The sequence below is a fragment of the Bos indicus x Bos taurus genome, chromosome 16 (assembly GCF_003369695.1).
Source record: "Bos indicus x Bos taurus breed Angus x Brahman F1 hybrid chromosome 16, Bos_hybrid_MaternalHap_v2.0, whole genome shotgun sequence".
Lineage (NCBI taxonomy): Eukaryota > Metazoa > Chordata > Mammalia > Artiodactyla > Bovidae > Bos > Bos indicus x Bos taurus.
The window spans coordinates 3,441,910-3,469,898 of record NC_040091.1 but is presented as its reverse complement, the minus strand read 5'-3'; the positions used below and the strand labels follow the sequence as shown (position 1 = coordinate 3,469,898).

The 27,989-nt window shown below is 51.5% G+C and overlaps 2 protein-coding genes and 1 long non-coding RNA gene across 5 annotated transcripts in view; 2 read left to right on the top strand and 1 right to left on the bottom strand.

The window, feature by feature from the left end:
• LOC113906326 overlaps positions 1-27,989 on the bottom strand; it is a 49,554-nt gene that overhangs the window by 12,648 nt on the left and 8,917 nt on the right. For all 3 annotated transcript variants that reach the window (XR_003514844.1, XR_003514845.1, XR_003514846.1), the window contains exons 2-5: positions 4,151-7,993; positions 3,803-4,049; positions 2,797-2,929; positions 2,541-2,612 (exon numbers count right to left, since the gene is read on the bottom strand). This is a non-coding gene — a long non-coding RNA (uncharacterized LOC113906326). The remainder of the gene's footprint in view (positions 1-2,540; positions 2,613-2,796; positions 2,930-3,802; positions 4,050-4,150; positions 7,994-27,989) is intronic.
• Positions 63-23,590, top strand: SLC26A9 (solute carrier family 26 member 9). The gene is made up of 20 exons (XM_027564298.1): positions 63-2,061; positions 4,647-4,786; positions 4,892-5,002; positions 5,650-5,825; positions 7,362-7,526; positions 8,317-8,469; positions 8,798-8,880; positions 9,851-9,998; positions 10,242-10,355; positions 10,551-10,628; positions 11,172-11,267; positions 13,255-13,361; positions 14,107-14,176; positions 14,295-14,387; positions 14,487-14,600; positions 15,252-15,521; positions 16,545-16,599; positions 18,595-18,740; positions 20,126-20,197; positions 21,359-23,590. Exons 1-20 carry the CDS (start codon positions 1,883-1,885, stop codon positions 21,404-21,406), a joined length of 2,418 nt encoding a protein of 805 aa, XP_027420099.1. The 5' UTR covers positions 63-1,882; the 3' UTR covers positions 21,407-23,590.
• PM20D1 (peptidase M20 domain containing 1) overlaps positions 23,183-27,989 on the top strand; it is a 38,928-nt gene continuing 34,121 nt past the window's right edge. The window contains exon 1 of the mRNA XM_027564296.1: positions 23,183-23,270. The gene's annotated coding sequence lies outside the window, so the exon portion shown is untranslated. The remainder of the gene's footprint in view (positions 23,271-27,989) is intronic.

Below are 27,989 nucleotides of genomic sequence, written 5' to 3'. Positions count from 1 at the left end.
GGGGGAGCGAGGCCACACTGCCTCGTTGGAGGTGAAGGGCTGGAAGCCTCTGAACAGTCTCTCCCAAGAGGAAGGAAGCACCCTCCCATCTTAATCATAGTAATCATCGCCGTTACCATTCACTGGGTGCCCTTGGAAGACCAGACTCTACACTCATGATCTCGTTTAGTCCTCATGGCAAATGCCTGGGACTGTTATTATCCCCATTTACAGATGAAGAAACCGACTCTCTGAACCCAGGTCATCCTGGCTCCAAAACCTGTGCTGTTTGCCCTATGCCACTCAGTCTCTCTGCTTGTCCCACTGAAATGTCTTACAGGCCTTTACTCTTATTCAATTCAACCCCTGTGTTCTCCAAAAAGAACATTTATTGATCACTCAGCAAGCAATTGTTGGCTGCACACTAAGCACCAGGCAAAGGGCTGGGCAGGCTCACGCACAACTGCCCTGCCAGCCGAGTAGCATCTGGGGGGTTCTGCAGGGCACCGTGCTTACAGGCCCTGGTGGAACTCAGGGTCCTGTGACCCAGGGAATGGGACGCACCAGCCTGACCTTCGTCTTCCTGGACACAGTCTTATCCACAATAGCAACTTACGTTTATATCACTCTTACATTTTACACAAGCCTTTCTGGTCCATTTACTCATCTCTTCCTCAAACAACCTTGTGAGGTTATGGCCCCCGGTTTTGCTGATGAGGAATCTGAGGTTCAGAAAGGAATGCTGCCCCTTCCACTTCACCCGTAAAGCCAGCACTAGAACCCGTCTCTGGGCCCTTAGTTAATGCATCTCCCTCCTCTCCCCCAGGGTGGTCTTCCACAAAAAGCATCAACCAGCCTGCTCCCCTCTGACAACCTGTCACTCACCCAGCTTCTCCCCTGGGAAGCGTGCGGAGGAGCATCTTGAGTCCCCCGTGTGGTTTCTCACTTTTAACTCTCTCTCAAATCTTTTGCCAAACTGGCTACAGCTATCCCACACTCTCCCCCTGGGAGACATCATCTCCCTCTAAGCGTATGCTGTCTCTTTCCTCTCCCTCCTTCTTCCTCTGAGGTCGTCCAGGCAAGCTTCTCCCAGCGCTGGGGGGCAGGGGACAGGAGAGGGGACCAGCAATTGGAGGATGGAGGAGGAACGATCTCTCCCGGGAGCTCCTCTGGGCCTCGGGGGCCTGGCACTTAGCTCTGCCCTGCTCAGCTCCTGGAACGTCAGCAAGGTTGCGCAAAAAGCAAGGAGAGAGACATCAGTATACAGGGTGGGGGAAAGGTTAGACACAGGAAGCCGTGGGAGGGCCAGCCAGCGCAAACCATCTTGATTTTCCCAAACACCGCTGTCCCCCTGGGAAAACCTGTTGGTGAAGTCCTGGGCGGCTCCTTTAAGAAGGGTCCTCCCAAGGTCACCCTGGCCATCCCCCTGCCTCCAGGCAGCCTGCTTTCTTTCTTCCAAGCTGGCTGACAGGATGGTATGAGCCTTTCCGCCCCCGGGAAACTGAGGTGGGAGGGCAGGGCGAAGGGGCTTGTAAGGATACCAGGGGCCAGCGTGGGTTGCGGGGAGGATGCAAGGGAAGGAGGGAGAGGATCAACCCGCTGAATCCCAGCCGTGACTCCTGCCCTTGCACTCCTGCCTCCTTGTTGCCTGGTGTTCAGTGGGGGTGACAGTGATATCATAGATGTGGAGTGCCAACCACGTGCTGGGTGCCAAGCAAAACAGCCAGGGCAAGTGTATGCATCACCTGTGCCTGGGAAGGAAGGCCACCAGAAGAAGTGAGTCTGGTGGAAAGACTTGAAAGAGGGAAGGGTGGCACCTTGCTGGCTGGGGGCGGGGAAGACAGCATAAAACCCTGCTGAGCTAGGACCAGAGAGAGATGGCCCAGGCCGGCGCTGAGAAGGGATGCCCCTCATCCTCCCTACTCTGTTTCTCCCAAAGCTTGTAAATGCCCCAGACATGAGCCAGCCCAGGCCCCGCTACGTGGTAGACAGAGCCGCATACTCTCTCACCCTCTTTGATGATGAGTTTGAGAAGAAGGACCGGACGTACCCACTGGGAGAAAAACTTTGCAGCACTTTCAGGTAACATGGCTTGAAGCCCAGACTCCTCTCCCTTCTGCTCCCCACCAAACCCTCCCTGCACCAGGGCACGGCTCCTATACCGCTGTCCCTCAGACGGGACTTGGGAACCCTGAATTTGAGATCCTACACCTCATCTTTACTGAGACCCTCAAGGAAATGGGGAACGGGGATGAGGACCACTCACAGGTCCAGAGGGGCTGGCAGGTGTCCCGACCCCTGCATGGGGTCTCACCATGCAGCCCACTCAAGTCCCTCCTGGGTTCTCAAGGGCACTGGGGAATGGTGCGTCACCACAGCAGGTCAGAGCTCCCTCTTCTGCTGTCCCTTCTCCTGTCCTTTCCTCATCAAGGAAAATCTGAAGCCTCTCCCACCCCAAGGACTTTGTCCTCTTTCTCTCCTGGATCCTCTTTCCCTTCCCAGGTCCAGACAATGCTCAAAGGTAGCCCCTAAATTCCTGGGCCCCCCTAAATGATACTTACCAGGATGTGGTCTCACCAGCTTGTTGCACCCTCAGATCCCTGGAACTGTGCTGGTGGGTAGTGAAACCACACCTATAAGGAGGGGACTCCATGACGTGACCTATACCTGCACTCGAGGAACCTGAGGCTATGAACTTTACCTACCCCCCCACCCCCCACCCTTCGCAGACAGCTGGTAGACCTCCCTCAGGCCTCACTGTGGTCCCGGGCAAAAGTCACTTCCCCACTCCCCTGGGGAAACAGCTGATTCAGTTACCTGAATTGAGGTCACTGGCAATGGCTGAAGTGGAGATGCAGGTGGAACTGGTTCAGGCTGGGGGATCACCCACTTGAGTCTTCACTAAAAGCATCAGCCCAGCCCTATCTCTCCTGGGAGGCTCCGTCTCTGCCTGGTTATATAAAGACCTTGTCAGCATTTGTGCCAAGGAGTTTAAGTCTGTGTTGTTTCTGCACTGGAGGGATGAGGGTATCTGCTGCTGTCCTAAAAGATGAGAATGATGGAAACCATAATAAGATGTAGGGAGCTAACAATTCCCATGTGGCGGGAAGGAGAGCCTTGAACAGTACCTGGCACACAGAAGGTACTCCAATAAATTTTCGTTTAATGAATGAATGAATGTTTAGAAAACTAATCCACTTCCCACTATCCTCTTCCCACTTGGCTTCTGGAACCTCTCTATAGGTGTTTAGCATCTGTTTCCAGATCTTCTCTCAGACTTCAGAGAAGTCAGACTGCTTTGCTCAACTATGGCAGGCTTGCAAGTAAGGCTGGACATGTGCAAGCCCTTGAGAGGGTTGTTTTTCTCCCCCAGCCAGCTCTCCATTCATGAGTCCAGTTTTCCCTGCCATGAACAAACCTGAGAGAGTTCCTGGGGGGCTGGTTCTCTCTCAGGACAAGCCTTTAGAAATGCTTTAAGCTATTTACTACCAGTCCAACTCCCAGGGATGGGAGAGGCACTACCCACTGCAGAGGGGACTGGGGAGTTCAAAGGCGATGGCGATGCTGTTCCATGAAGTGCTGGTTGGGACAGAAAATCTACCCAGATTTTAAAGGGTACAAAGCATTGTCTGTGTTGATTTCAGTTTTGGGTGACATCCAGGGGACCCAGTGTCAGGGAAACTATTGTTGGGCAACAGTAAAGAACAGGAATCGGTGCTGGGCAGGAAAGGAGGCCTAATCACAGCAAGCCAGTGAGTCACCAGATGGGCCCTGAATATTTGAATTCCCTTAGCTGGGAGAAGAAAAGCAAAGGCCTCCCCACCTCTTCTGGTCATCAATCCACCAGCTGTCATCCTTGAGATTGAAGTCCCTTGTTTTTACCGCTTCTGAGTTTCTGATGAAAGGACCTCAAGGTGTTCAGCAAACAGGGGAGGGATCAATGCTCCCCACCCTGCGCTGACCGACAAATAGTTTCCCCATTCTTCCCTCTTTTGATGAATTAACAGGGGAAAGAACTCCAGCATTGGAATCATCACACACAAAGGATGGTGGGTCAGCAGAGGCGAACCCTGTGGGGAAAAAGGAGCCTTCCTTTAGGGAGAGTTCCAAAAAATACAGCAGCCGCCCCCATTCAGACTGAGTTCTGATTCAGGCCCATTCTTTCACTTACTCATTCACTCATTTTTCCAACAGATATTCACTAAGCATCCCAGGGTGATACAGGAGGTACACAAAGCTGGACCAGAGACCAGACTTCTTTCCATGCTGGTTTTACTGTGTAGTGGGGGAGAGAGATGAAAAGCAAGAATTACAACCCGAGGTATTGCTATAGGAGCCCAGGCGAGGGTGACTGGGCCTGTTTTCAGGCAGATCAGAGGACGGTCGTCTGAGCTGGACTTGACGCCTCGGAATGCTAGGCACCCACAAAATCCATGCCTTTGAGAGAAGTCCTGCAGACTTCCCAGGTTAGCAGTGGGCAATCAGAAGACCTCCAACCAGTGTCCAGAGCAAGGTGAAGGCTCTCAAGAGAAAAGTCTCTGCCATATCGTGTGCGTGCTCACTGAATTTTGCACGAATGCATGAACGAATGACCAAGAACAGGATATTATAACAATTCCCAACTCTGAATGCAGTGCTGACTGAAAACCTGCCCTCTTCCCCTCCAGATGTTCCTCAGCCAAGATCAAAACCACAGTGTTCGGGCTGCTCCCCATTCTCTCTTGGCTCCCCAAGTACAAGATCAAAGACTACATTGTCCCCGACATTCTCGGCGGCCTCAGCGGTGGATGCATCCAGGTCCCACAAGGTCAGGGGTCCCCTCAGCCACGCCCATTCCCCTTCCCACTCCATCTTCTGTGACCTGCGTCACCCAACTGTGCCCCCGGGCCTTGACTCTCTGTGTCCTGTGCAGGCATGGCATTCGCTCTGCTGGCCAACCTTCCTGCAGTCAACGGCCTCTACTCCTCTTTCTTCCCCCTCCTGACCTACTTCTTCCTGGGGGGTATCCACCAGATGGTGCCAGGTAAGGTCCCTCCCCTCTTAGCAGGCAGGTGACCTGGACCGCGAGGATGGGTGGTGGGTGGCAAAGTGGATTCGGGTGCTTTCCCATCTGCATTCTCCTCCTGCTGGCGCTGCTTGGTCCCGGAGGGACCGTCACCATGAGTGTCGACCCCAGGTCTTCTGTGACCTTGGAGAAGCCATAGAGCTTCCGTGAGCTCAGTTAGCATGAGCCGCTGAGTCTCCCTCCCTGGAACGTGGAGAAGACTTGGCAGGACAAGAAAGGCCGTAAAGGACTGAACAGATGGGAGAAATGGCCGTCCGACAGCCATCATCCAGCAGGCCACTTCAGGGACATTCGGAGTTCTCTGGTGCGAAGTGAGACAGAGGAAAAAGGCCTGGTCACAAAGCCTGTTTCTGACGCAGGCTCTACTTATATTTCCAAGCCTGTTTCCTCTCGTGTCCAGTAAAGTCATATTAACAGTTGGGGCGAAAGTATCTGGAAGAGTGTGGATCATGATCAGATACGAATGGTTACTGTGATGCCAGAGAGGACCCTGGAGGCCCGGAGCGCCATCCCTGTGGGGGCTGGGGAGCATTCCGGGCCCCCTGCTGGTTCCCATGGGTGCCGTCCAAACCTCTGACTTTTGCTGGCTGGGTGGGGCACCGCAGGTACCTTTGCCGTTATCAGCATCCTGGTGGGTAACATCTGTCTGCAGCTGGCCCCAGAGTCGAAATTCCGGGTCTTCAACACCACCACCAATGAAAGCTATGTGGACACGGGGGCCATGGAGGCCGACAGGCTACACGTGTCGGCAACGCTAGCCTGCCTGACGGCTGTCATCCAGGTGAGGAGCTCGGCTTCCGTCTCTGCCAGGGCCCCCCCTTAGTACAGCATCAGCTCGGATGGCCCCTCCCACAGAGGCCCAGCCTTGACCTTAAAGCCAATTTAGGCCTCTCCATCCTCCCTCTTCCCCATTTGGAGGCCACAAATGACCTTAAAAATGCAGAGTATCTCACCTGCCCTCAGCAGATGCCTAAGACCAGCATCCACACTTGATAAAACTGTCCTGAGCTAATGACTGTCTAAAGGACTCATGGCCTCTCTCCGATACCCTTTCCCGTGCCCAGCTCTCTGCCAGCAGTTTTCCATTTCTGTAACATTCCTTATCCCCCTCCAGCCGCCTCTGCTCCAAGCCACAGCACCTCCTGCATGAGATAAATTGCATTTCCGCCACATGCAAAGGACTCTGCTAGATTTCATGCAGGCAAATGCAGCAGGACAGAATGTAAGAGCAGGAAGGGGCCTCAGAAGTTTCATTCATTGATTCATTCAGTTAAGGTTTTTTGGTTGTTTCACCAGGCCAGGAACTGGGCTAGGCTCTGGGGATAAAAGATAAGTAAGAAAGAGGCCCAGATCTCCAGAAGCTCACAGCCCAGCAGAGGAAGTAGCCATATCAACAAATAAATGTGTAGGCAGTAAGATAAGCAGCAGAATAGAGCTATATACGAGTAGCTTTGGGAACATCAAAGAGAAAGTCAGGGAAGGCCTCTCCTCAAAGAGAGGAAGTGACATTTGACCTCAGTCTAAAAGGATGAGTAGAAGTTGACCGGTAACCATAGGAAAGAGGCACAGAAGGACAGTCCAGTCAGAGGGAACAGCACCCCACAGCACCAAGGCCTGACAGAGTGTGAACTGACCAGGGCATGGAAAAACAAGGCATTTGCTGTGGCTGGAGTGCAGGAGGCGTTGAGACAACGAGCCAGAGAAGAGGCCAGAGAAGTAGGCAGGGCGAGTGAGTGAAGTCTGAGGTCTGTCCCCTAAGCAGCAAATTTGGTTCCTATTTGGCAGTCAGATTGGATCAGTCAGACTCTGGAGAAGACGATGGATGGAAAGTAGATTAGAATCAAAGCACGGGGCCAGCTGGGAGACTATGAAGAGGCCCACGCAAGAGTGATGAGGGCCTAGACCAGAGTGGCGGGCAAGGAGACGGGGGGTAGACTGGAAGAACGCTTTGCCAGGAACAAAATAAACAGGGCTTGGGATATTAGAAATGAAGGGCGAGGGGGGACGACTTCCAAGTTCTGGGTTGGCCAGCTGGGCGGACGGGGGTGTCAATCACTGGGAGGGCAAACGCTGTTGAGTGCTAGGTTCACTGCACAGTGGAGGAGACTGGAGCCAGTGAGGTCAAGTGTCAGAGGCCTGTGCCCCGAGGGACTGACTTTCTCTGTCAGTACAAGGCAGGACAAGGTCACAAGGGACTCATTTTCCTAGAGCTACTACTATTTCAGGGCTGCATGAACTCCAGGCCTGGGTTTGGGCCAGGCAGGTGTGGGAGTGGCTGGCCCGTCATGGTCTGACCCCACCACTCCTCTGCTCTCAGATGGGCCTGGGCTTCATGCAGTTTGGCTTTGTGGCCATCTACCTCTCTGAGTCCTTCATCCGGGGCTTCATGACGGCCGCTGGCCTGCAGATCCTGATCTCCGTGCTCAAGTATATCTTCGGACTGACCGTCCCCTCCTACGCAGGCCCAGGGTCCATCGTCTTTGTGAGTCTATGAGTGCGCCCCTGGGAGAGGGTCTTGAGCAGACACGTGAGCCGAGTTCACTGTCTTAAGAAGTTGTGAGCACCTCGTTATGAGATGTTCTCAAGCAAAGGCTGTCTGACCCATTGTTCAGAATGGATTTCAAGAGGTTTCCATTTGGGGAGGGAGGGTCAAACACATGACCTTGACGGCTGGCTGAGGTTCTCTGTGATTGTGGTTCAGTCTCTCAGTCGTGTCTGACTCTTTGCAACCTCATGGACTGCAGCACACCAGGCCTCCCTGTGCATCACCCACTCCTGGAGCTTGCTCAAACTCATGTCCACTGAGTCAGTGATGTTATCCAATCATCTCATCCTCTGTCACCCCTTTCTCCTCCTGCCTTCAATCTTCCCTTGCATCAGGGTCTTTTTCAATGAGTCAGCGCTTCGTATCAGGTAGCTGAAGTATGGTTAAATCTCTGTGGTTAATTCCTGCAGAAAAGGAGAGGTACACTCTACATCAGTACCCCATCCCAGTGCCTCAAACCCTCCCTACCTGGAAAGTCTTTCCTTACGTCTAATCTCCATCCCGCCTCCATTAGCTTGAACTCTTCCTAGAGGAAAAGGAAGGGAATCAGCCTTCCCATCCCAGCATGGAGACAGGGGTGGGAAGTGGGACCGTGAGTAGGGTCTGGATTCTGCTTTGCTGTGCCTCTCAGAGCACTGATGACATCCCTCCACTGGCTCAGATGCTAGGTGGTGATGGTACAGGAGGAAGGGGTGGGAGCCCATGAGCATGATGCTCTCTCCCCCAGACCTTCATTGACATTTGCAAAAACCTCGCTCACACCAACATCGCCTCGCTCATCTTCGCTCTTATCAGCGGTGTGGTCCTGGTGCTGGTAAAGGAGCTCAATGCCCGCTACATGCACAAGATCCGCTTCCCCATCCCAACAGAGATGATTGTGGTAAGGACCTTGCCCAGGGCTGGGGTGTTGGGGCCCAGGCAAGAGGCTGTTGAAAAGGAATCTAGCTCCAGCCAGAAGCAGGAGAGCCCCTCTACCCATCCCTCCCCACCCACTTGCCCTCTGTGAGCTGGTAGGACAGAAGGTCTGGGGTGAACCCACTCCATCCCCCTGTGTGTGGTTCCCACTCTTCCTTATCCTCAGGTTGTTCCCTCTCAAAGAGTCAGAGGAGTGGGATTTGGGGTCCCCAGACAAAAGGGAGACTTGAGAGGGACCCCTACCCTGGCCCCAATTTAGAGCTAATCCCTGTTCTCCTATCTGGGATTCGCAGGTAGTGGTGGCAACAGCTATCTCCGGGAGCTACAAGATGCCCAAAAAGTACCACATGCAGATCGTGGGAGAGATCCAACCTGGGTGAGTCCAGGGGGCTGGGAAGCCTGGCCCACTCCCACTGTCCTCCCCACCTAGGTTCAGAGTCAGAGATGAGATGAACTCTAAAGTATGTTATAAATTCTATGACACTGACCAGCTATGAATTATTACTATCACTTATTATGGAGAAGAGCCACACAGCGCTGGCTGTTTCATGAACAGTGAGCCGTGTGTGTGCATGCTAAGTCGCTTCAGTCGTGTCCAACTCTCCACGACCCCATGGACTGTAGCCCACCAGGCTCCTCTGTCCATGGGATTCTACAGGCAAGAATACTAGGCTGGGTTGCCATGGCCTCCTCCAGGGGATCTTCCTAACCCAAGGATCAAACCCTCGTCTCTTACATCTTCTGCATCGGCAGGCTGGTTCTTTGCCACTAGCACCACCCGGGAAGCCCCCTTAACTGCCACACTCCCCTCAAAAGTTTCATCTGATGGGTGAAGCCTCTCTGATCAGCCCTTCTCTGGTTCTTTGTCTTGCTTTAATGCATTGGCTCTTCTACCCACATGGGAAAAAGCTGTTAGGATCAACAGAATTCACCGGCTATCTACTCTGTGCCAGGGACTGTGCGGGGCCCTAGGAGGAGAGGACCAGTGTTTACACGGCAGAGCTGGAGCAGACAATGGAGAAAAGGCCTCAGAGCACTGGGGCTGTGGCTCTGGGACCAGGGAGAGTGAGGAGTCCGAATTCTGGACGTGAACGAATGAGGCCCTACCAGTTGCTAGTGTGGTGACCTCAGACAAGCTGTGTTCTCTACGCCTCGAATCTTTGCGGTGTCAAGGGGAGTGGTGGTAGCTGCCCTGCAGCGTGACACTGAGCATCCAGTTTGGAAGTGGTGGTTCATGCAGAGGCCCTGGCACTGCATGGGGCCCTACTGCCCCCTGTGGGCGCTGAAGGACTCAAGGTGCCCTCCTCACACCCTTGGGCCCTGCTTCCTTTCTGGCTCCTTGGCAGTTTCCCCACTCCTGTGTCGCCTGTGGTTTCGCAGTGGAAGGACATGCTTGGCACGGCCTTCTCCCTGGCCATCGTGGGCTATGTCATCAACCTGGCTATGGGCCGGACCCTGGCCAACAAGCACGGCTACGACGTGGATGCTAACCAGGTAGGTCCAGCCACTCCCAGCAGGGCCGAGCAGGACGGGCCAGGGCCCACAGAGGCCTGACGAGGGATGTCAGGGGCTCTTTGGCTGACTTCTACTTGGTTGGGAGTGTATGGCTTTATAGCAGCTGGGTCATTCTCAAGTTCAAGATCCAGCTAGCTTGAATGACTATGTTTGGTCTGTACTGTGTGCCCCCCACACACACCGCCCCCACCCCAGCTTCCAATCCTGCCCCTGTGCCCACAGGAGATGATCGCCCTGGGCTGCAGCAACTTCTTCGGCTCCTTCTTTAAGATCCATGTCATTTGCTGTGCTCTCTCTGTCACTCTGGCCGTGGATGGAGCTGGAGGAAAATCCCAGGTGAGCATTGGACCAGGGCAGTGGGAAAGGGATTGGGCGTAGCAGAACAGTTGCCCTAGAGAATCCAGGTCAGCTGGTCTCCAGCCTGCCTCTCCTCTCCTCAATCTCCACTCCGCCAAAGGCATTTATTGGGGAAAAAAATCAAGAGCAAGAATTTCACACCTACGCCGTGTTTCCATCTCTTTCTCTGGATAGGTGTCAAGCCTGTGTGTGTCCCTGGTGGTGATGATCACCATGCTGGTCCTGGGGTCCTATCTCTACGCTCTCCCCAAGGTAAGAGCACAGCATGAGAGCAGAAGCCAGCGAGAGCCTCCAGGAAGAGCAGGCCTTAGGAGCTGTGTGATGCCTCACAGGCTACAGACTGCCGTCACTGTTACCCTTTGTCCTAGCCACAGCCTGCGAAGTAGTTAACGTAGGTTTTACTCTCGCCATTTTACAGGTGAGGGAAACTGAGGCTGAGAAGCGGTGACAAGGCTCACAAGCACAGGGCTGGTCTCAAGCTCCGGCCTTCTGACCTCAGGGTCCCCACCCGAGTCAGCGTTTACAGCGTCTGTGGGCCCCTGGCTCAGAGGGCCCTAGGCACAGGCTGTCCGGGGATGAAGGAAGAGGAGGGGATGGCAAAATTCAGGCCTGAGGGCCCTCTGGCTCCAGCACCTGCACTTTCCAACCCTAAGGTTGAGTGCAAAGATTTGGGGGCTCTGCCAGTTCTGGAACTGCAACTCTGTCCTGCCAGGCTCCAGCATCCGGTGTCTGTAGGAAGGGCAGGGAGAAGGGGCCACACCGCAGGTGACGGGGAACAGTGTTCTGCTTCCCCAGTCTGTGCTAGGAGCCCTGATTGCTGTCAACCTCAAGAATTCTCTCAAGCAACTCGCCGACCCCTACTACCTGTGGAAGAAGAGCAAGCTGGACTGTGTGAGTAGCAGGCGGCCCCGGGTGCCTGTCATGCCTGGTACCCCAGGCACTGCCTCCTCCAGCCCCACAAGCCTGGCACTTCTGTCAGTGGTGCCTCTGGTCAGTTGCTCTCTAATTAGCACGCACTCAGTCGCTAAGCTGTATCAGACTCTTTGTGACCCTATGGACAGTAGCTTAACAGGCTCCTCTGTCCATGGGATTTTCCAGGCAAGAATACTGGAGTAGGTTGCCATTTCCTCCTCCAGGGGATCTTCCCGACCCAGGGATTGAACCAGCATCTCCTGTGTCTCCTGGATTGCCAGGCAGATTCTTTACCACTGAGCCACCTTGGAAGCCCTAATTAGCATAACCGAGTGTTAACAGCTGAGGTTTTGGATTGAGACAGCTTATGTTCAAATCCTAATTCAACTGTTCACTGGCTCTGTGACCAATGGCAAGTCCCTTAACCTCTCTGAGTCTCGGCTTCCTCATCTGTGGTCACAGGTATTTTATACTCTCCAACCCTGCACCCCCACCCGCAAGGATGCTTATGAAACGAGATAAAACAAGTAAGGAACACATTGTCTGAATTGTATCTTGAGTTCAATAAAACTTAGCTGTTATTATTTTTATAGTTCCAAAAAGCAAAATGAAGTCATTTAAAAAAACAAAAAACCTAGGACATAAAGCCAGTGGACCAGGATCTTGGGCAGGTTAAGACTTCTGTGGAATTCCATCTCCCCATCTGTGATGGGGTGATATTCATGGCTGCACCATACACTGGTTCTGAGGATTAAACAAGATCAGAATTGGAAAGCAGCATGTAGCCGTGAACACTTAGCAAACATGACTTACTGCTTTGATAGTCACATTCCGAACACATCTCCCACTGGGCAGTAGAAATGAGGCTACTGTGTACCGAGCACACTGCTTACCCCTCTGGAGCCCGACGTAAGCTGTGAGAGAGGATTTCCTAGCCTCCTTTCAAGATGAGGACAGCAAGCCTCAGAGAGGTTAAGTAATTCATCAAAGGCCACAGAACTGGTTAGTGGCAGAGGCAGGGCTGGAGCCCCAAGTCTTAGCCTCCAAATCTCTGAGCTGTACTGTCTTCTGGGGGAGGAAGCACACTTACATGGTAAGGAAGGAAATCCTTAAAGTCTGAAAATGAGTGGTCCATCTGGGGTCCCCCTTGAGTGAAGGACAAGGACGGGGAGAAAAATGAGGCCCCAGTATCCACCCCAAAGGTCTGCTTTGCCGCATCCCAACCATCACTCCACAACAGCAATAGTCCTGGTATTCACATCGTGCTTTGGGTTCCCATCTTACCCTCCCGCTCTCCATCCCCCACCCTCCCGGCTTACACACACAACTCAGCCCCAGGCCATCAGGTCAGGAAGCTGAGTGCCGGTCAAGTGCACACTTTCTATCAGATGGAGGAATGGAACTCACGTTACTGTACCCATCACTAGGCTTGGCAGGACTTTATCTTCATTAATTCTTCAGTCCTTTCATGAAGCTGGTATTATTATTCACATAGCTGTGTGTGCATGCTAACTTGCTTCAGTCGTGTCTGACTCTTTGCAACACCATGGACTGTAGTCCACCAGGCTCCTCTGTCCATGGGATTCCCAGGCAAGAATCCTGGAGTGGGCTGCCATGACCTTCTCCAGGATTCACATAGCTAGTAAGTGAATATTCACAAGTAGGACAACAAAACTTGGAGCCCAGGTGTATCTGTCCCAAGACTCACAGTCTTCGTGCCATGCCAGCTCCCATTGGGTGCGGGGGTTGACTGCTAACATCCAGACAAGACCAGGAAGCCACCCTCAGTCCACTGGAAATGGGCGGGTGTCTCCGAAGCTCGCCTACGTGAAATACTGGGAAATTGCCATGAAGAGGGAAGGGTGGTGTAAGGTTGGGCTAGCAGAGAAGGGCCTTGGCTGACCCCGGAAGACTTCCCCAGTGGGCAGGCCCCCCAAGGCCTGCTCTGACGTCTCTCTCCTCATAGTGCGTCTGGGTAGTGAGCTTCCTCTCCGCCTTCTTCCTGAGCCTGCCCTACGGTGTGGCAGTGGGGGTCACCTTCTCCGCCCTGGTTGTGGTCTTCCAGACCCAGTTGTAAGTAATGGCCCCTCCCCCAGGGCATGGCCATCAGGCCCCAGCTGGTCTGCAGGGGCTGCCATGGGGGGCCTGGCGCAGCTCCTGGGCCCCGCTGCCCGCTGGGTCTGGCTCTGGAGGGGCTGCCAGGCCCGAGGAGAGCCCGGCCCAGCTGGGACTGCTGGCACAGGCTGGGCCGTCTAACTCCCATGTCCTGAAAACCCAGGGGAACCCATCATGGTCATAGAGGGCTGGGGGCCCAGAGGAAGTGGGGTTGGGCCGGCGGGTGAGACTCAGTGTCCTTCCAAAAGTGTGCCAGACCCCAGATTAGATGGGATCCCACCCTGAGGGAGCCGTGGGCCAGAGGACAGCTAAGTCTCTCCCATAAAAACATTAAGTGAAGCAGACAGGGAATCCAGTCCGGGGCAGGAAGGATCCTGAATGTCAGGGACCTGTTTTCTCCTCTTGAGAACTCAGAACCAAGAACCGGTGGCTTTGGGGCCACTTACGCTGTGTTCTCCACCTTCCTGCCCAGTGAGCCCCCGCCTGGGAGCTATGTCAGGGAGCTGCCTGCCATCTCTCTGATTATAGCCCAGCCACAGGCCACCAGGCGTGTGTCTCCAGCGCAGAAAGACAAACAGGAAAAGCCCAGGATCAGGACAGGACCCTCTCCTGCCCTACCTCTGCCCAGACCCCAGCCCAAGCGTCCCTCCAGGCCCGTCTGCTAATAGCATCCTCTTGTGTTTGTCTTTTCTTCTTCATCCAGTCGTAATGGCTGTGCTTTGGCCCAAGTCATGGACACTGACATTTACGTGAATCCCAAGACCTACAATAGGGTGGGTAATCTAAGCTCATGACCGCCCTCTTCCGCCCTACATCACCCCACATAAAAGGGTTTTGTGAAAAACCGATAAAAGATATTGCTGCTGACTGAGCTGACTCTCCCTGCCACAGGTCCAAGAAATCCAAGGTATAAAGATCATCACCTACTGCTCTCCTCTCTACTTTGCCAACTCAGAGATCTTCAGGCAAAAAGTCATTGCCAAGGTAAGGCTCAGTCCCCTGGTGACCAGAGGGAATGGACAGAGTGTGCCTGGCAGAGGCAAGAAAGGGTGCTGGGAGCCAAGATCTGGCCTCTTCCTCCAGACAGGTGTGGACCCCCAGAAAGTGTTGCTGGCCAAGCAAAAAAGCCTCAAGAAGCAGGAGAAGGGGAGAACAATGCCCAAGCAACAGAGGAAGTCTCTGTTCATGAAAACCAAGGTGAACTGAGGCTAGAAACAGCCCACGCCCTCTCCCTTGCCCTCTCTGACCTTGCCACCTGGTGCCCCACCTCCCAGCACCCTCAGAGGCAAGGACAGCAAGCCTCTGTGGCCACTGCCTGGTGGATGTTGTCTGTGGGCATCTTCTCCTTGGATGAGGAGCCGTCAGCTCCCAGGGTAACCACTTAACTCCACGGCCCCCTCCTCATTTTCTGGCTAAGATGAGATACACCCATGGACTTAAGTTGCAAGAGTTGCAGTGAATTTCCTGGGGTCCCCAGCCAACCTAGAACTAGGAAGGTGGGTGTGGATGTGGGAATTCTGCAGAGAAAAAGGTAAACACGGGTAAATGCAAAAAGGGTCTCAGTTGTTTCCAAAAGGGCTTCCTCCCAGAGCAGAGTAGACTGAAGCTTCAGTGGCTCTCTTAGAAGGGTCCTCTAACTTTGCCTGCGTTACGGAGACCAAACGTGCAGACCTGCTCAAAGAGGAGGCTTTAGGAGGCGCCAGTCCTCAGGGATTACAGGGGCTTGGATTCCCCACCACGAAGTCCTGTTATTCACCTCCACCTGCACGCACCTTGCCCCAGCTTCAGCCACAGCAAAGTCTGATTGAGCCTGATGACCCTGACTGCGCCCTCCCACCCCCCCTCCAGACTGTCTCCCTGCAGGAGCTGCAGCAGGACTTTGAGAACGGCTCCCCGACCGACCCCAACAACAACCAGACGCCTGCTAACGGCGCCAGCGTATCCTACATCACCTTCAGCCCTGACCGCTCCACCGCTGCCCACTGCGAGCCCCCAGCCTCTGCTAAGCCCAGTGACACACTGGCCGGCGTCCCACCCTTTGTCACCTTCCACACTCTCATCCTCGACATGAGTGGGGTCAGCTTTGTGGATCTGATGGGCATCAAAACCCTGGCCAAGGTGAGGGAGCCCAAGGCAGAGGGAGCCCCAGCCCACCCCCACCCCGACTCCCTCACCCCTACCCTCCCACACTCCCTTTCCCCGGAGCCTTCATTTCAAATGACTAAGTGAGGAAGCTCACCAGGGAGCCTACCATCTCCTAAAATCCCTTTTCCCAGATGCCACCAGGACAGGATGCTGCCTGCAGAGCAGGCCCAGACAGCACAGAACAATGCGTGCCCAGGCCCCGCGGGTCTACCCCATCCTAGCACCCCTCTCTAGCAGACGCGGGAACCTGGCCCAGGGTCCTCTGAGTAGAGCTCGTTTGGCCCAGGTTCACGGTCTAGTGCTCCTTCCCACACTCACCCAGCATCAGCCGGGTCTGGCCAACCGAGGGAAGAAGAAGAAATAATATCAGCGGCCCTCACCTTTAGGCCAGACGGCTCACAGGGCTGCTTGAATAAATGCATCCGTGTGATAGCTTTCAGCAGCCACTTCTGATGGCAGAGTCATCTCAGACTGGCCCAGAGAGAGGCAGCACAGTAGAACCGAGCACGAGAACACACAGGGTGATGGCCTCGTCAACCAGCGCACAGCCGGCTCCATCCCCAGACAAGGGCTCAGCCTGCTCCCGCAGCCTGGGTCTACTAGGATCCAGGTGGCTGAGGCATTAGCCATTCCAGGCCATGGTCCTCCCCCGCGGCTTCAGCCTAAGCCTCAAAGGCAGGCAGGAGGTGGGGTCTGGGATTCTAAGCTATCGAAAGAAAAGATCTGGCCCCATAAGAAGGGGCCACGGGAACACTAAGTGGCTGCCTTGCTGGCAAAGCCCCATGTCTGCCTCACTTTCCAGAGGAGCGGTCAGCCAACACTCCAGGGAGGAGTGGTGTGCTTTGCTGCTATTTTTATCTCAGGCTGCCAGGGCTCTCCTGGTTGCTTATTTGTTTGGCTTCCCTCTCAAGTGCGTTTTGTGAATCACTTTGGAGGCCCACTCAGAACATTCCTTTCCTTCTGTCTCCCTACCCAACTCGCTCCCGACTCCTCCAGCTGAGCTCCACCTATGAGAAGATCGGAGTGAAGGTCTTCTTGGTGAACATTCATGGTAAGAGAAGAAGGATGTTTCGGGGACTGGAAGGCTGACGAGGGCCTAGGATGGGACTAGGTGGGTGGGAGGCCGAATAGTGAGGGGGTAGAAACTAGAACAGCACCTGTTCCCCTAAACTACTGCCTGCTCACAAGAACTCAGGCACAAGTCAGAAGAGACTGCAGCATAACATCCTATATGCTGTGCTATGCTGAGTCCCTTCAGCCATGTCTGACTCTGTGTGACCCTATGGACTGTAGTCTGCCAGACTCCTCTGACCATGGGATTCTCCATGGGATTCTCTCTAGCCAAGAATACTGGAGGGGGTTGCCATGGCCTCCTCCAAGGTATCTTCCCAACCCAGGGATCAAACCCGCGTCTACTGCACTGGCAAGCAGGTTCTTTACCACTGCTGCTGCTGCTGCTGCTAAGTCGCTTCGGTCGTGTCCGACTCTGTGTGACCCCATAGATGGCAGCCCACCAGGCTCCCCCGTCCCTGGGATTCTCCAGGCAAGAACACTGGAGTGGGTTGCCATTTCCTTTCTCCAATGCATGAAAGTGAAAAGTGAAAGTGAAGTCGCTGAGTCTTGTCCGACTCCTAGCGACCCCATGGACTGCGGCCCACCAGGCTCCTCCGTCCATAGGATTTTCCAGGCAAGAGTACTGGAGTGGGGTGCCATTGCCTTCTCCGTCTTTACCACTAGCGGCCCCAATAAAAGAGTTGGGGGGTGGGGATTGTGAAGTTAAGGAGCAGCAACTAGGATTCTGATTTGCCCACCACTAATTTGCCATGTTCAGCTCAGTTGGTGAAGAATCTGCCTGCAATGCAGGAGACCCCAGTTCGATTCCTGGGCCCGGCAGATCTCCTGGAGAACAGCTAGGCTACCCACTCCAGTATTCTTGGGCTTCCCTTGTGGCTCAGCTGGTGAAGAATCTGCCTGCAGTGCGGGAGACCTGCGTTCGATCCCTGGGTTGGGAAGATCTGCTGGGGAAGGAAAAGACCACCCACTCCAGTATTCTGGCCTGGAGAATTCCATGGACTGTATAGTCCATGGGGTTGCAAAGAGTCAGACATGACTGAGCGACTTTCACTTTCAATTTGCCATGTATCCTTGGCCAAGTCACTTCATCTGCCTGGGGATCGATTGCCACCTACATAACATGAAGAGGTTGACTAGATGAACCAGGGAATCTTCTCCAAATCCAAAAGTCCATAAATAGGCAGAACGCACAGATATACCATAACTCTTCAGGGAAGATACACATGCAGTTTTACAAGATACACATGCAATCTCCACAGGGCCCACAAACACAGCCCCCAGTCCCTGTCCACACAGCAGTGGACTTCTCATCAGCATGTGTGTGGAGTACAGGGATGTGGACACAGCGAGAACACACAGACGCACAGGAGAAAGGGAAAGGCACACGTTTGCACACCCCACTGCCCTCGGGGGGCCAGCGCCTTTCAGCAGGACCAGCCAGCCCCTGCACCGGCCTGCGCGTGGCACGGACTCTGCAAGCTCCACCCGCGTAGAGTCTGCACAGGTTCTGCTCTGAGCGTGTGTGCATGCGCACCTGCTCTGTGTGTGCGCCAGAGCTGGAATCAGAGGCTCCCTGCCCACCCTCACTGGACACACCTCAGGAAATCATCCCCAGGGCTGAGGCGGAGTAAGGGCTCTGCCACACACCGGGCTCTGCAGGAAAGGTCTGGGTGAACAGGAGGAAGAATGGACCCTCAAGGGACAGAACTGGCCCATGATTTCGGCTTTCCCTCACCACCAAGTAGGGGAACCCTGAATCAAGCTATTTCCTTCTGCCCGGGGTTGAAGGTTCAGCATCCTCAAGCTCACGTTGCCCTCTGCTGTCCAGAACTGATACTGCAAGGCCAAGGCCCAGGCCCTGTGAGGCAGCAAGGGCACGACCCCCAGGCCTCTCTCTCTCTCCGTCTCCCCCACCCCCAGCTCCAGGCCACAGTGGCGTCAGCTTTTGAAGGTGACCTTTCCCTCCTTGCAGCCCAGGTGTACAATGACATCAGCCACGGAGGCCTCTTTGAAGACGGGTGTCTAGAGCGCAGTCACGTCTTTCCCAGCATACACGATGCGGTCCTCTTTGCCCAGGCGCAGGCCGCGGAAGTGGCCCCGGGACACGACTTCCAAGGGGTAAGGCCTCTGCACCTGGGGAATCCTAGGCCCCAGGGCATTGAAACAACAGACCGGTTTGCGTTCCAACACCTGTTCTATCAATTAACTTTCCTTAATCCCTGTTTTCTTAGCTGTGGAACGGGTGCCTTAAAGATCTCACAGGATCTTTCTTTTGTTTTGGTTTTAGGATTAACTGGTAATTATATCTTTTGTGTCACTTGAAAGAGCTTTGTATATTACAAAATATTTATTATTATCAGTTTTGAGGTCAAACACCCGAAGCACAGTAGGTTATGCCTGGTATTCTGACATGGCTCAACCATCCTATTCCTTCCCTCTTTCTACAAGACGTTTTGGAGAAGGGAGGGGAGTAAGCCTGCCTGTTTTAATTTAACCGAGATTAGAGATTTCAGGCTGGTGACGGATGAAGAGTGTGGATCAGGGTTTTGTCTCAGTGTCTTGACATTTAATTTAGTAGCTCAGTAAGTGGTATGCCAATGAGCTACAAATAACAGTGTCTACAAATAACACTCCAGAAAGCTGGGGAGGCAGAAAAAGCCCATCCCATCGGCATTCCTGCCCAGGCCTCCCCAGACAGCTCCATCTTCCAGGCTGCCCTGCCAGCTCATCTTCGGCCCTCGGCCTGCCAAGCTTCTGTGCCCTAGTCCAGGATGCAAACCCCTTCTACCCTCAGGGATCATAAGAAAGGCTTTTCTGGCCCTAGAGCAACCATTTGCTCTTTGCTTTTTGAGACTGATGAAGCTGGAGCCATCTGTTCTGGGTGCAGAAAGCCTGTCCAGGGAAACACGGGGCCGGGCACCCACCCGCCACACACAGAGGCAAACTGTGTGAGAGCAGTGGCCTTCCTGGCCTCGTGCCCTTTGCCAGCAGAGCAAAGAGAGGGAGATTCTGGGGAAACCCTCATCATCATAACTGCACAAATAATGCCCAGTTTTTACAGTTTAAATTCTTAAAGATGTATATTATACCAATTGTATATTTACATATTACATATTACAGAATATGTTCATATCTGTAAATTATATACACACACACACTGTTTCAACAGCGTGGTAAGGCAGAGAGCCAGCAAAGTGAGTGTGATCATCCTACTTTTACAGAGAAGGGAGATGGATTCCCCAGGTCAGGCAGCTAGGTGAGCTAGGTAAACCTTTCCTGCTTCTAAAGTGCCCACCAAGGGAGCCGACCCCGATGCACACCTGTCTACAGGGAAGAGGGAAACCGCGGCTGTGCTATATTTTGAGAGGCAAATGAGGGAGGGGAGGGAAAGGACAAGAGGCCGAGTTACATCAGAACACATGATGCCCTCCCCGAGCCCGCCATTTGTGCCAGACCATCATTCAGTCGCTGCAGCTCACTCTGCACTGGTTTCCCCCACCCAGGCGCCCGTGGATCCTGAGCTTTCTCTGTATGAGCCGGAGGAGGACAGCCCCAGCTACTGGGATTTAGAGCAGGTAAGCTGACTAGCGGGGGTCAGGGGAAGGAAGGAGACCCTCTCCCATCCAAAGTGTTGGCTGGGCTCTCCCACCAGAAGCCAGAGCAGTCACCTTGAAGGCAATAATGTTTCTTTCTCACCTTTCTTTTAATAGCAGATCTTAATTCTTCTCACTCCCTGAAAGGCATCATGGGGGACAGGAGAGCCACTGGATCAAGTCCTAGAGAAATAACATCTATTCTTACCTCTCCCACGCACTGGCCACATGATCTTGGGCAAGCCACGTGACACCACCAGGCCCCCAGTGTTTATCTTTGTAAAATAAGGGAAATACGAGGAATACCTGTCCCATCTACCTAACAAGATTAGTGAGGGATGCTTTTGTTCTTTTGTCAATTCAACTGGTATCAATGGTGTGCCTACTACTTGCCTGACACTGTCCCAGGGTGGGCACATATCCGAACAGATGAATTCCAGGGGTACAAATACTACTGCAGGTGGGCAGCCCTTCCGAGCCATGCAGATGTGGCGTGTACTTCATATAGAACTCTATGATCCCGACATGAAAAGTAGCCCCACCCCAATGCCCTGAATCAAAGAAACCAAAGCTTTAGAGAAATCCAGCTCTGGGTCTATTAGAAAGAACAGCTCACTCTGTGCCTCTTCCCATTCTTTTTGAGCGTGAGTTCCGATGGTCCTCTGAGCCCATCGCTGGGAGTGCTGGTGGCATGCAGCAGGCATCAGGGAATAGAGCCAGGCCGCAAAGACTTGGCACACTGATTTCTGGGCCCCCACAGAATCTCCAGCACATTCCAAACACCTGGCTAGGACAAAACAGCTTGTCGGAGCAAGAAACGACTTTAGAGCTTTTCTGATCTCAATCCTCACCTGACCTAATGAAGAAAGGAGAGCAAAAAAGGAGGGAGGGACCTGTGACGGTCACACAGCACAGCAGGGGTGATTCAAAACTAGATTTCAAGCTCCTTCTCCCATCACCAGTTCACCTCTTGGGCTGACCCTGCCCCTCCACTGTTCACACACACACATCCACACACCCACCCTCACTTCCTCATAACGCCTTCCTCGAAACGCCGGCCAGGGCCTCGTAGGGTCACCTGGCAATTGTGACCACTCAGATCTAATGCTCTCTCCCCCACGCCCCTTCCTGTGGCCGCTGCAGGAGATGTTCGGAAGCATGTTTCACGCAGAGACCCTGACTGCCCTGTGAGGGCCCAGGCTGCCTCCAGAGCACCTCGGACGCCTGTGAAGGATGAGCCTGGGACTGCAGGGAGTGGAGGGTCGAGGAGAACACCTCCACCGGAACCCCGGTGCCTCTCCATCCTCCTCGTCTCTCACTCTTACGTCCCCCCAGGCACCTCTAGAGCTAGCCGATCTCACCAGCAGGAAGAGACACCTCTTCGCCCTCCTACTGACCCGCGGGGCCCCAACCCGCAATGAGCATGCCTCCTGCTGGCTGCTCTGCACCTGCCCACACCCTGCCTGTGGCCGCTGAGGGGACCCTTCACTGCCAGGCTCCAAGAGTGACTCGGGAATGGAGAGAAAGCTCGTGCTGACGTAGCACGCAAGCACTGAGAGTGCCCTGAGACCCGCACGCCTCGGCGTCAGGTCATGTCACGCTGTCACAGGACACAGGGAGAAGCCGGCCCACGACTCTGTGGCTCATCCCCTCCCACCACCCCAAGTCAGTCCCCGGCAGCTCTGTACGCCTGGGCCATGGGCTCCAACCACCCAGGAATCTCCGTCTTGGCGACTGTGCCCCCTTCCTCCTCCTCTCAAGGCTGCTGAGACCCCCACTGCTATTTGGCACATCAGACTCTAGTCTGGGGAGCGGCCACCAAAAGTACCTTCCCAGGGGTAGCCTCCTGAAACGTTATCACTCCCCCTACCCTTGAGGGCTGCTCCCCTCTACTTGAGACCAGGTAGAAAGCCAGGAGGAACAGGGGGTAGCTGGCAGAACCCTCTGGCAGCCTAGCAACAGATACCAGTTATTCTACACAAAAGCTTTGGGCAGTCCCTGTACTGGAGACATGGAGGTGAAGGGACGCTCCATCAGTCCAGGGCCAACTGGTGGGGCCCAAGCCCTGACAGCCCCCCTGACCTTAGAAACACCTCCCCCACTGGAGAAGTCTGCCTTGTCCTCTTCTTTGGGAAAGAGCCAATGGTTTTAACTCTCCCTTATCAACTCGGGGCCTGAGTGGTTCAGTCAGGTGAGGGAAGATGCCTCCAAGGGCATATCCCACCTGCGTGCCCAGTGTGGAGAAGGGCTGATGCAGATTGAGTCTTCCGCCACAGGGATCCCATAACAAATTCAGGATCTGAGGCCATCTCCTTCTAGGAAAGATGAGAAGAGGGGTTAAGCTCTCCATATTTATAGAAAAACGTAGAAGAAACCCACTATTGACTTGAAAATAAATAGGTTCCATGGTCAGGTGTTTTGGGAAATTTTCCACGGAAGTGCACAGAAAACGCTCTGGCCTCACCGCACTGCATCTCCCAAGCTCCTTCGGTGAGTGATCCCTGCCCAAAGGCTGGGCTGGCCCAACCTGGGAAAACGCTGGAGTTCCTAATCTCTGCCTGACCTGCATTGTGTGTCTGTTGACCGTGAGCTGGTCAGCTAGCAAGTCTTCACAGAGTTAAAGGAGGGGGTGCTGGTGAAGAGCCAACAGATTCTTGGCCTACAAGCATTGCTTCTCTGTGAATTCATTATGCCATCTGGCTGCCAGTGGAACTCAAAACTTGGAAGGCAGAGGACAGTGTTATCTGGGATTCACCGTGCCTAGCACCCGAAGTGCCAAGTTTCGGGAGGACAAGAACCGTAGCCAATGAAAACTCAACCTCCCCTGCTCCACCTCCTGCAAAGTCCAGCTCAGGCCCAAGAGGTGGGGGAAAGATCACAGACTCTCAGGACATCCCAAGTCACAAGTGCTTTGGGAACCAAGTGTCTAGAACCCTCGAGGACTTGCTGAAGTGACTGCAAACCCCCAGGCCAGCCCCAGACATAAAGGGGATTGCTGGCACACAGGGGCCTCGAGTGGGGGCTCACGGAGGGATCCAGCACCACGTCTAAGAGTGTAAGTGCCACCAGAGTCCACAGCGGAGGTGAGGTGGGAAACACCTGGGGTGGAGAGAGACAACCGGAAGAGAACTCACTGCTGGAACGCCTTAGCGAGAACACAAACTCACACAGACCACTTACCGAACGTGACTGAGGCAGGGAAGGTGGGAAGGTAGAGAAAGCATCCACGGTTTCAAAACTTCTGAATGTTCTTAGTGATACTGATGTGGTTCCCTGGAACCAGGACTCTTGAGATATTTGTGTAATTTATTTAATTTAAACGCCATTCTCCTTTTGTTCATTTTGCTAATAAAGTGGTTTTGAAATGTGAACGAATGCATGTGTTCAGGTGGTTTTACAGAGAGACAAACAAGTCACCTCCAGGAAGAGGTGGCCTTTCTTTGCCCAGTCCCTGGGGGGAAAGAAACAGAAAGCTAAGACTTCTCCTTGAGTCTCCCAGCTCCTCTCTGGGGTCTGGTTTTCCACTCCTGGGAATGAATAAACTCCCATGATACAGCTGAAGAACAGAGACAGGGTAAAACACCTGGTCCAAGGGATCCTCCAACTCAAGACCCGTTCCCAGAGCCAACTTTGTGATTTCTGTGGCTATCAGGGAAGTTGAACTTCCACTGTTTCATGTGCTAGTACTTCAGCTTTCATGAGAAGTCTCTCCAACGGGCCAATCCTATCAATACTCAGCAGAGCTTTCAGAATCCCCAGTTCGGGGGAGCACACAGCCTAATCCCACATTTCCTTCCCCTGTTTGTGAGACAATGCAGGGAGCAAAAGGCCAAAGGACTCAAGTGTCCAACAAGCTTGGCTGATCAGGAACTTTGTTTGCTAACTGTAGGAAATAAGAGGAATCACAGAAAAAGAGCAAAGACTCCTTCTATCTGAAGGAGGCAGAAATAGGATGAAGTAGCAAGAGAGGGAGAACTAGAGATAAGACAAAGCAAAGAAGGAAGGACGATCAGCAGGATAGATGTATGGAAACAAAGACATCAAGAGCACTAGAAAAGGGAGAAACAGGTGAAGGAGGAAGAGGATAGGTTGCAGAGGCAGAGAAGCCATTGAGTTCCAAAACAACAATGTATCTAAAATAAATTAATCTTGCCTCACCGTGCTATATAAATGCCCTTCAAGATCTGAGTAAGCTGGCAATGGGCATCCCTCCCTTTTGAATTGTATATGTATTTTTAATGATACTATCTTAGCCTGACCACTAAAAGTAGAACATGAGACAAAAGCTCCCACACAGGTATTTGAGAAGCGACACCAGGGAGCAGGAGTGAAAGGCTGAAGGAGTGAAACAGGCAGGGAGGGAAAACCAACAGAAGAATGAGTTACTGTGGTAGCCCCTACGGAGGGCAACTGGGGCTCCAAGCTCCCGGAGGCTGCGAAGCGCACCTCCAAACTGACCTGGAGAAACGTTTAACCATCTTTCCCAGCTTATCTTGGTCAAGGGTGACCTATATGGGTTGCAAGGACGTGAGCACAGAGTAGTTCCCGAGGGGCCCTTTGCTATGGCATCAGGAAAGCCCCCCAGGGCAGGAAGGAAGAGATGTGCTTGGCTCCAGGAGAGGCCAGTAGGTAAGACTGCTCAGAATATTACCTCTCAAGAGGGTTCAGAGGAGAGTTTTGAGTGGCATATAAGCAGCATCTAAATCAGATGCGTTTCTTTAACCTATCTTTAAAACCCATTTTTACCATTAGTTGTAAAACTACAACATGGCTTTAGCAGTCTTTAGGGAAGAAGTGTCAAAACTTCTGTGTTAGCTAGACTTACTGTGGTTATTTCACAATATAAAAAATATCAAATCATTATATTGTATACCTTAAACTAATAAATTATTATATATCAATTATATCTCAATCTTTTAATTCTATAAGATGATCTCCCCATTCTACCATGGAATGGAGTATTTTAAGACTATGCATTCCTAAACATGGTCTCTAATACAATTCGTTATTAAGAGGTACCAGGGCCCCTCAGAGCAATGACTGGTTACAGGGCCAGGGCAGGGTAGGGACGAAATGAATCTGAAACAACTTTTTATGCCAGGAGGCAAGAAATTGCTCCCCAGAAATGATGGAGGCATATCACAAGGTCACAGAAATCAGATTCAAACACCTTCTACTAACCAAATGTATGGTAATTGGGGCACCAAAATAAACACAATGATGGATTTTAAACCACTAAAAACAATAATTGAGACTATACCAATACTAGATAGATAGATCTCAGGTGCTCTTGCTAGTGATTCAGTCACATCCAGCTCTTTGTGGTCCTGTGGACTGTAGCCTGCCAGGCTCCTTTGTTTAAGGGATTTTCCAGGAAAGAATCCTGGAGTGGGTTGCCATTTCCTCTAGATAGATAGAAGATAGAGAATTTGTAGTATTTTTTTAACATCTGGAAAGGTTAGTCCCCACCTACAACATTTTTATGATATAGTTTTCTTATTGAAGGATGTAATATTCTTTCCTATTTAGATCTCCTTTTGATAATTTAAGTAGTGTTTTCTCATATAGATCTTATACATTTCTCGTTTATTCCTAGTTTGTTTTTTTTTTTTTTTACCTTTTTCTTATATAATGTAATCTTGTATTTTCTAACTGGTTGCTGTTTGCTATTGATTTCTGTATATTAACTTTGTATCCAGAGTACCTGCTGAATTCTTACAATATTAACAGTTCTATGATAGTTTGGCTATTGAATATTTCAAGTTTGTCAGCAATACATACTATGTCTACAAATAATTATAATTTTGTCTCCTTTCCAAATCTTTATACCTCTAATCTCTTTCTCTTATTTATTTGTCTTGACTAGTTCCTGCAAAAATGATATTAAATAATACCAGTGAAAGTAGACATCCTTCTCTTATTCTCTGACTTTAATGCTAAAGTTTCTATTTTTTATCATTAAACATAATTCTGACTTTAGTATTGGAAAATATACTTTATAATTTTTTTCACATTTTTGTCACAAAAGGATTGAGAAAAATCAGTCTTTCATGACAGTGTGAGACACTACATTGACCAGCTCCCCAGTGAAACTGGTAACATTTTTTTTTTAATTTAAGCCTCTATAAATGGTCCTAAAAGGGAAAACAGCAAATTAAGAAATATCTATTCAAGAAATAGCTATTAAAAGAATATAGATATAAGATATTATAAAAAAAAAAAGAGGTAAATTTTCATGACCTAGAATTTGGCAAAATATTCTTAGATATGACACCAAATGCACTATAAAAGAACAATAAAAGAAGAAAATAGGTACACTGAATTCATCACAATTTAAAACTTCTGTGCTTCAAAAGATACAGTCAAGAAAGTAAAAATACAACCCACAGAACGGGATAAAATATTTGCAAATCATACATCTGATAGCAGGGACTTGTATCTAGAACATTAGAAAACACTTACAACTCAAAACATTCTAATAGACATTTCTCCAGGGAAGATTTACAAATGGCCAATAAGCACATGTCAACATCATCATTTGTCACCTGGGAAATGCAAATCAAACCCACAATGAATTATCCATATTATACATTCTTAATATTCTTTTCCATTATGCTTTATCACAAGATACTGACTATAGTTCCCTGTGCTATACATTAGGATCTTATTGTTTATACATGTATAACTAAGTCACTTCACTGAACAGCAGAGATTGGCACAACATTGTAAATCAACTATTCTTTAATATACACGAAGGTTTATACTAACATTATTCATAATAGTCAAACAGTGAAAATCCAAATGTCCACCAATATATGAAAAGATTAATAAATGAAATGTGGTATACTCATATAATGTAACATTATTTGGACAGAAAAAGGAATGAAGTACTAATACAGGTGAACCTTGAAAAATATGTTGAATGAAAGAAACCAGACACAAAAGATCACATATTATATTGTTCCATTTACATGAGATGTCCAGAGTAGGCATGTATATAGAGATAGAAAGTAGATTAGTGATTGCTTAGGTCTAGGGAGAAATATCAATAACCTCAGATATGCAGATGACACCACCCTTATGGCAGAAAGTGAAGAGGAACTCAAAGCCTCTTGATGAAAGTGAAAGTGGAGAGTGAAAAAGTTGGCTTAAAGCTCAACATTCAGAAAATGAAGATCATGGCATCTGGTCCCATCACTTCATGGGAAATAGATGGGAAACAGTGGAAACAGTGTCAGACTTTATTTTTCTGGGCTCCAAAATCACTGCAGATGGTGACTGCAACCATGAAATTAAAAGACGCTAACTCCTTGGAAGGAAAGTTATGACCAACCTAGATAGCATATTGAAAAGCAGAGACATTACTTTGCCAACAAAGGTCCATGTAGTCAAGGCTATGGTTTTTCCAGTGGTCATGTATGCATGTGAGAGTTGGACTGTGAAGAAAGTTGAGTGCCGAAGAATTGATGCTTTTGAACTGTGGTGTTGGAGAAGACTCTTGAGAGTCCCTTGGACTGCAAGGAGATCCAACCAGTCCATTCTGAATGAGATCAGCCCTGGGATTTCTTTGGAAGGAATGATGCTGAAGCTGAAACTCCAGTACTTTGGCCACCTCATGTGAAGAGTTGACTCATTGGAAAAGACTCTGATGCTGGGAGGGATTGGGGGCAGGAGGAGAAGGGGACGACAGAGGATGAGACGGCTGGATGGCATCACTGACTCAATGGACGTGAGTCTGAGTGAACTCCAGGAGTTGGTGATGGACAGGGAGGCC

What these genes read in the sequence shown, in the direction of transcription:
- SLC26A9 (XM_027564298.1), top strand. Translation starts at nt 1,883, where the DNA reads ATGCCCCTCATCCTCCCTACTCTGTTTCTCCCAAAGCTTGTAAATGCC. An exon ending in ATGCATCCAGGTCCCACAAG is followed by an intron (nt 4,787 to 4,891) that starts GTCAGGGGTCCC and finishes TGTCCTGTGCAG; the next exon opens with GCATGGCATTCGCTCTGCTG. An exon ending in GTGGTCTTCCAGACCCAGTT is followed by an intron (nt 13,362 to 14,106) that starts GTAAGTAATGGC and finishes TTCTTCATCCAG; the next exon opens with TCGTAATGGCTGTGCTTTGG.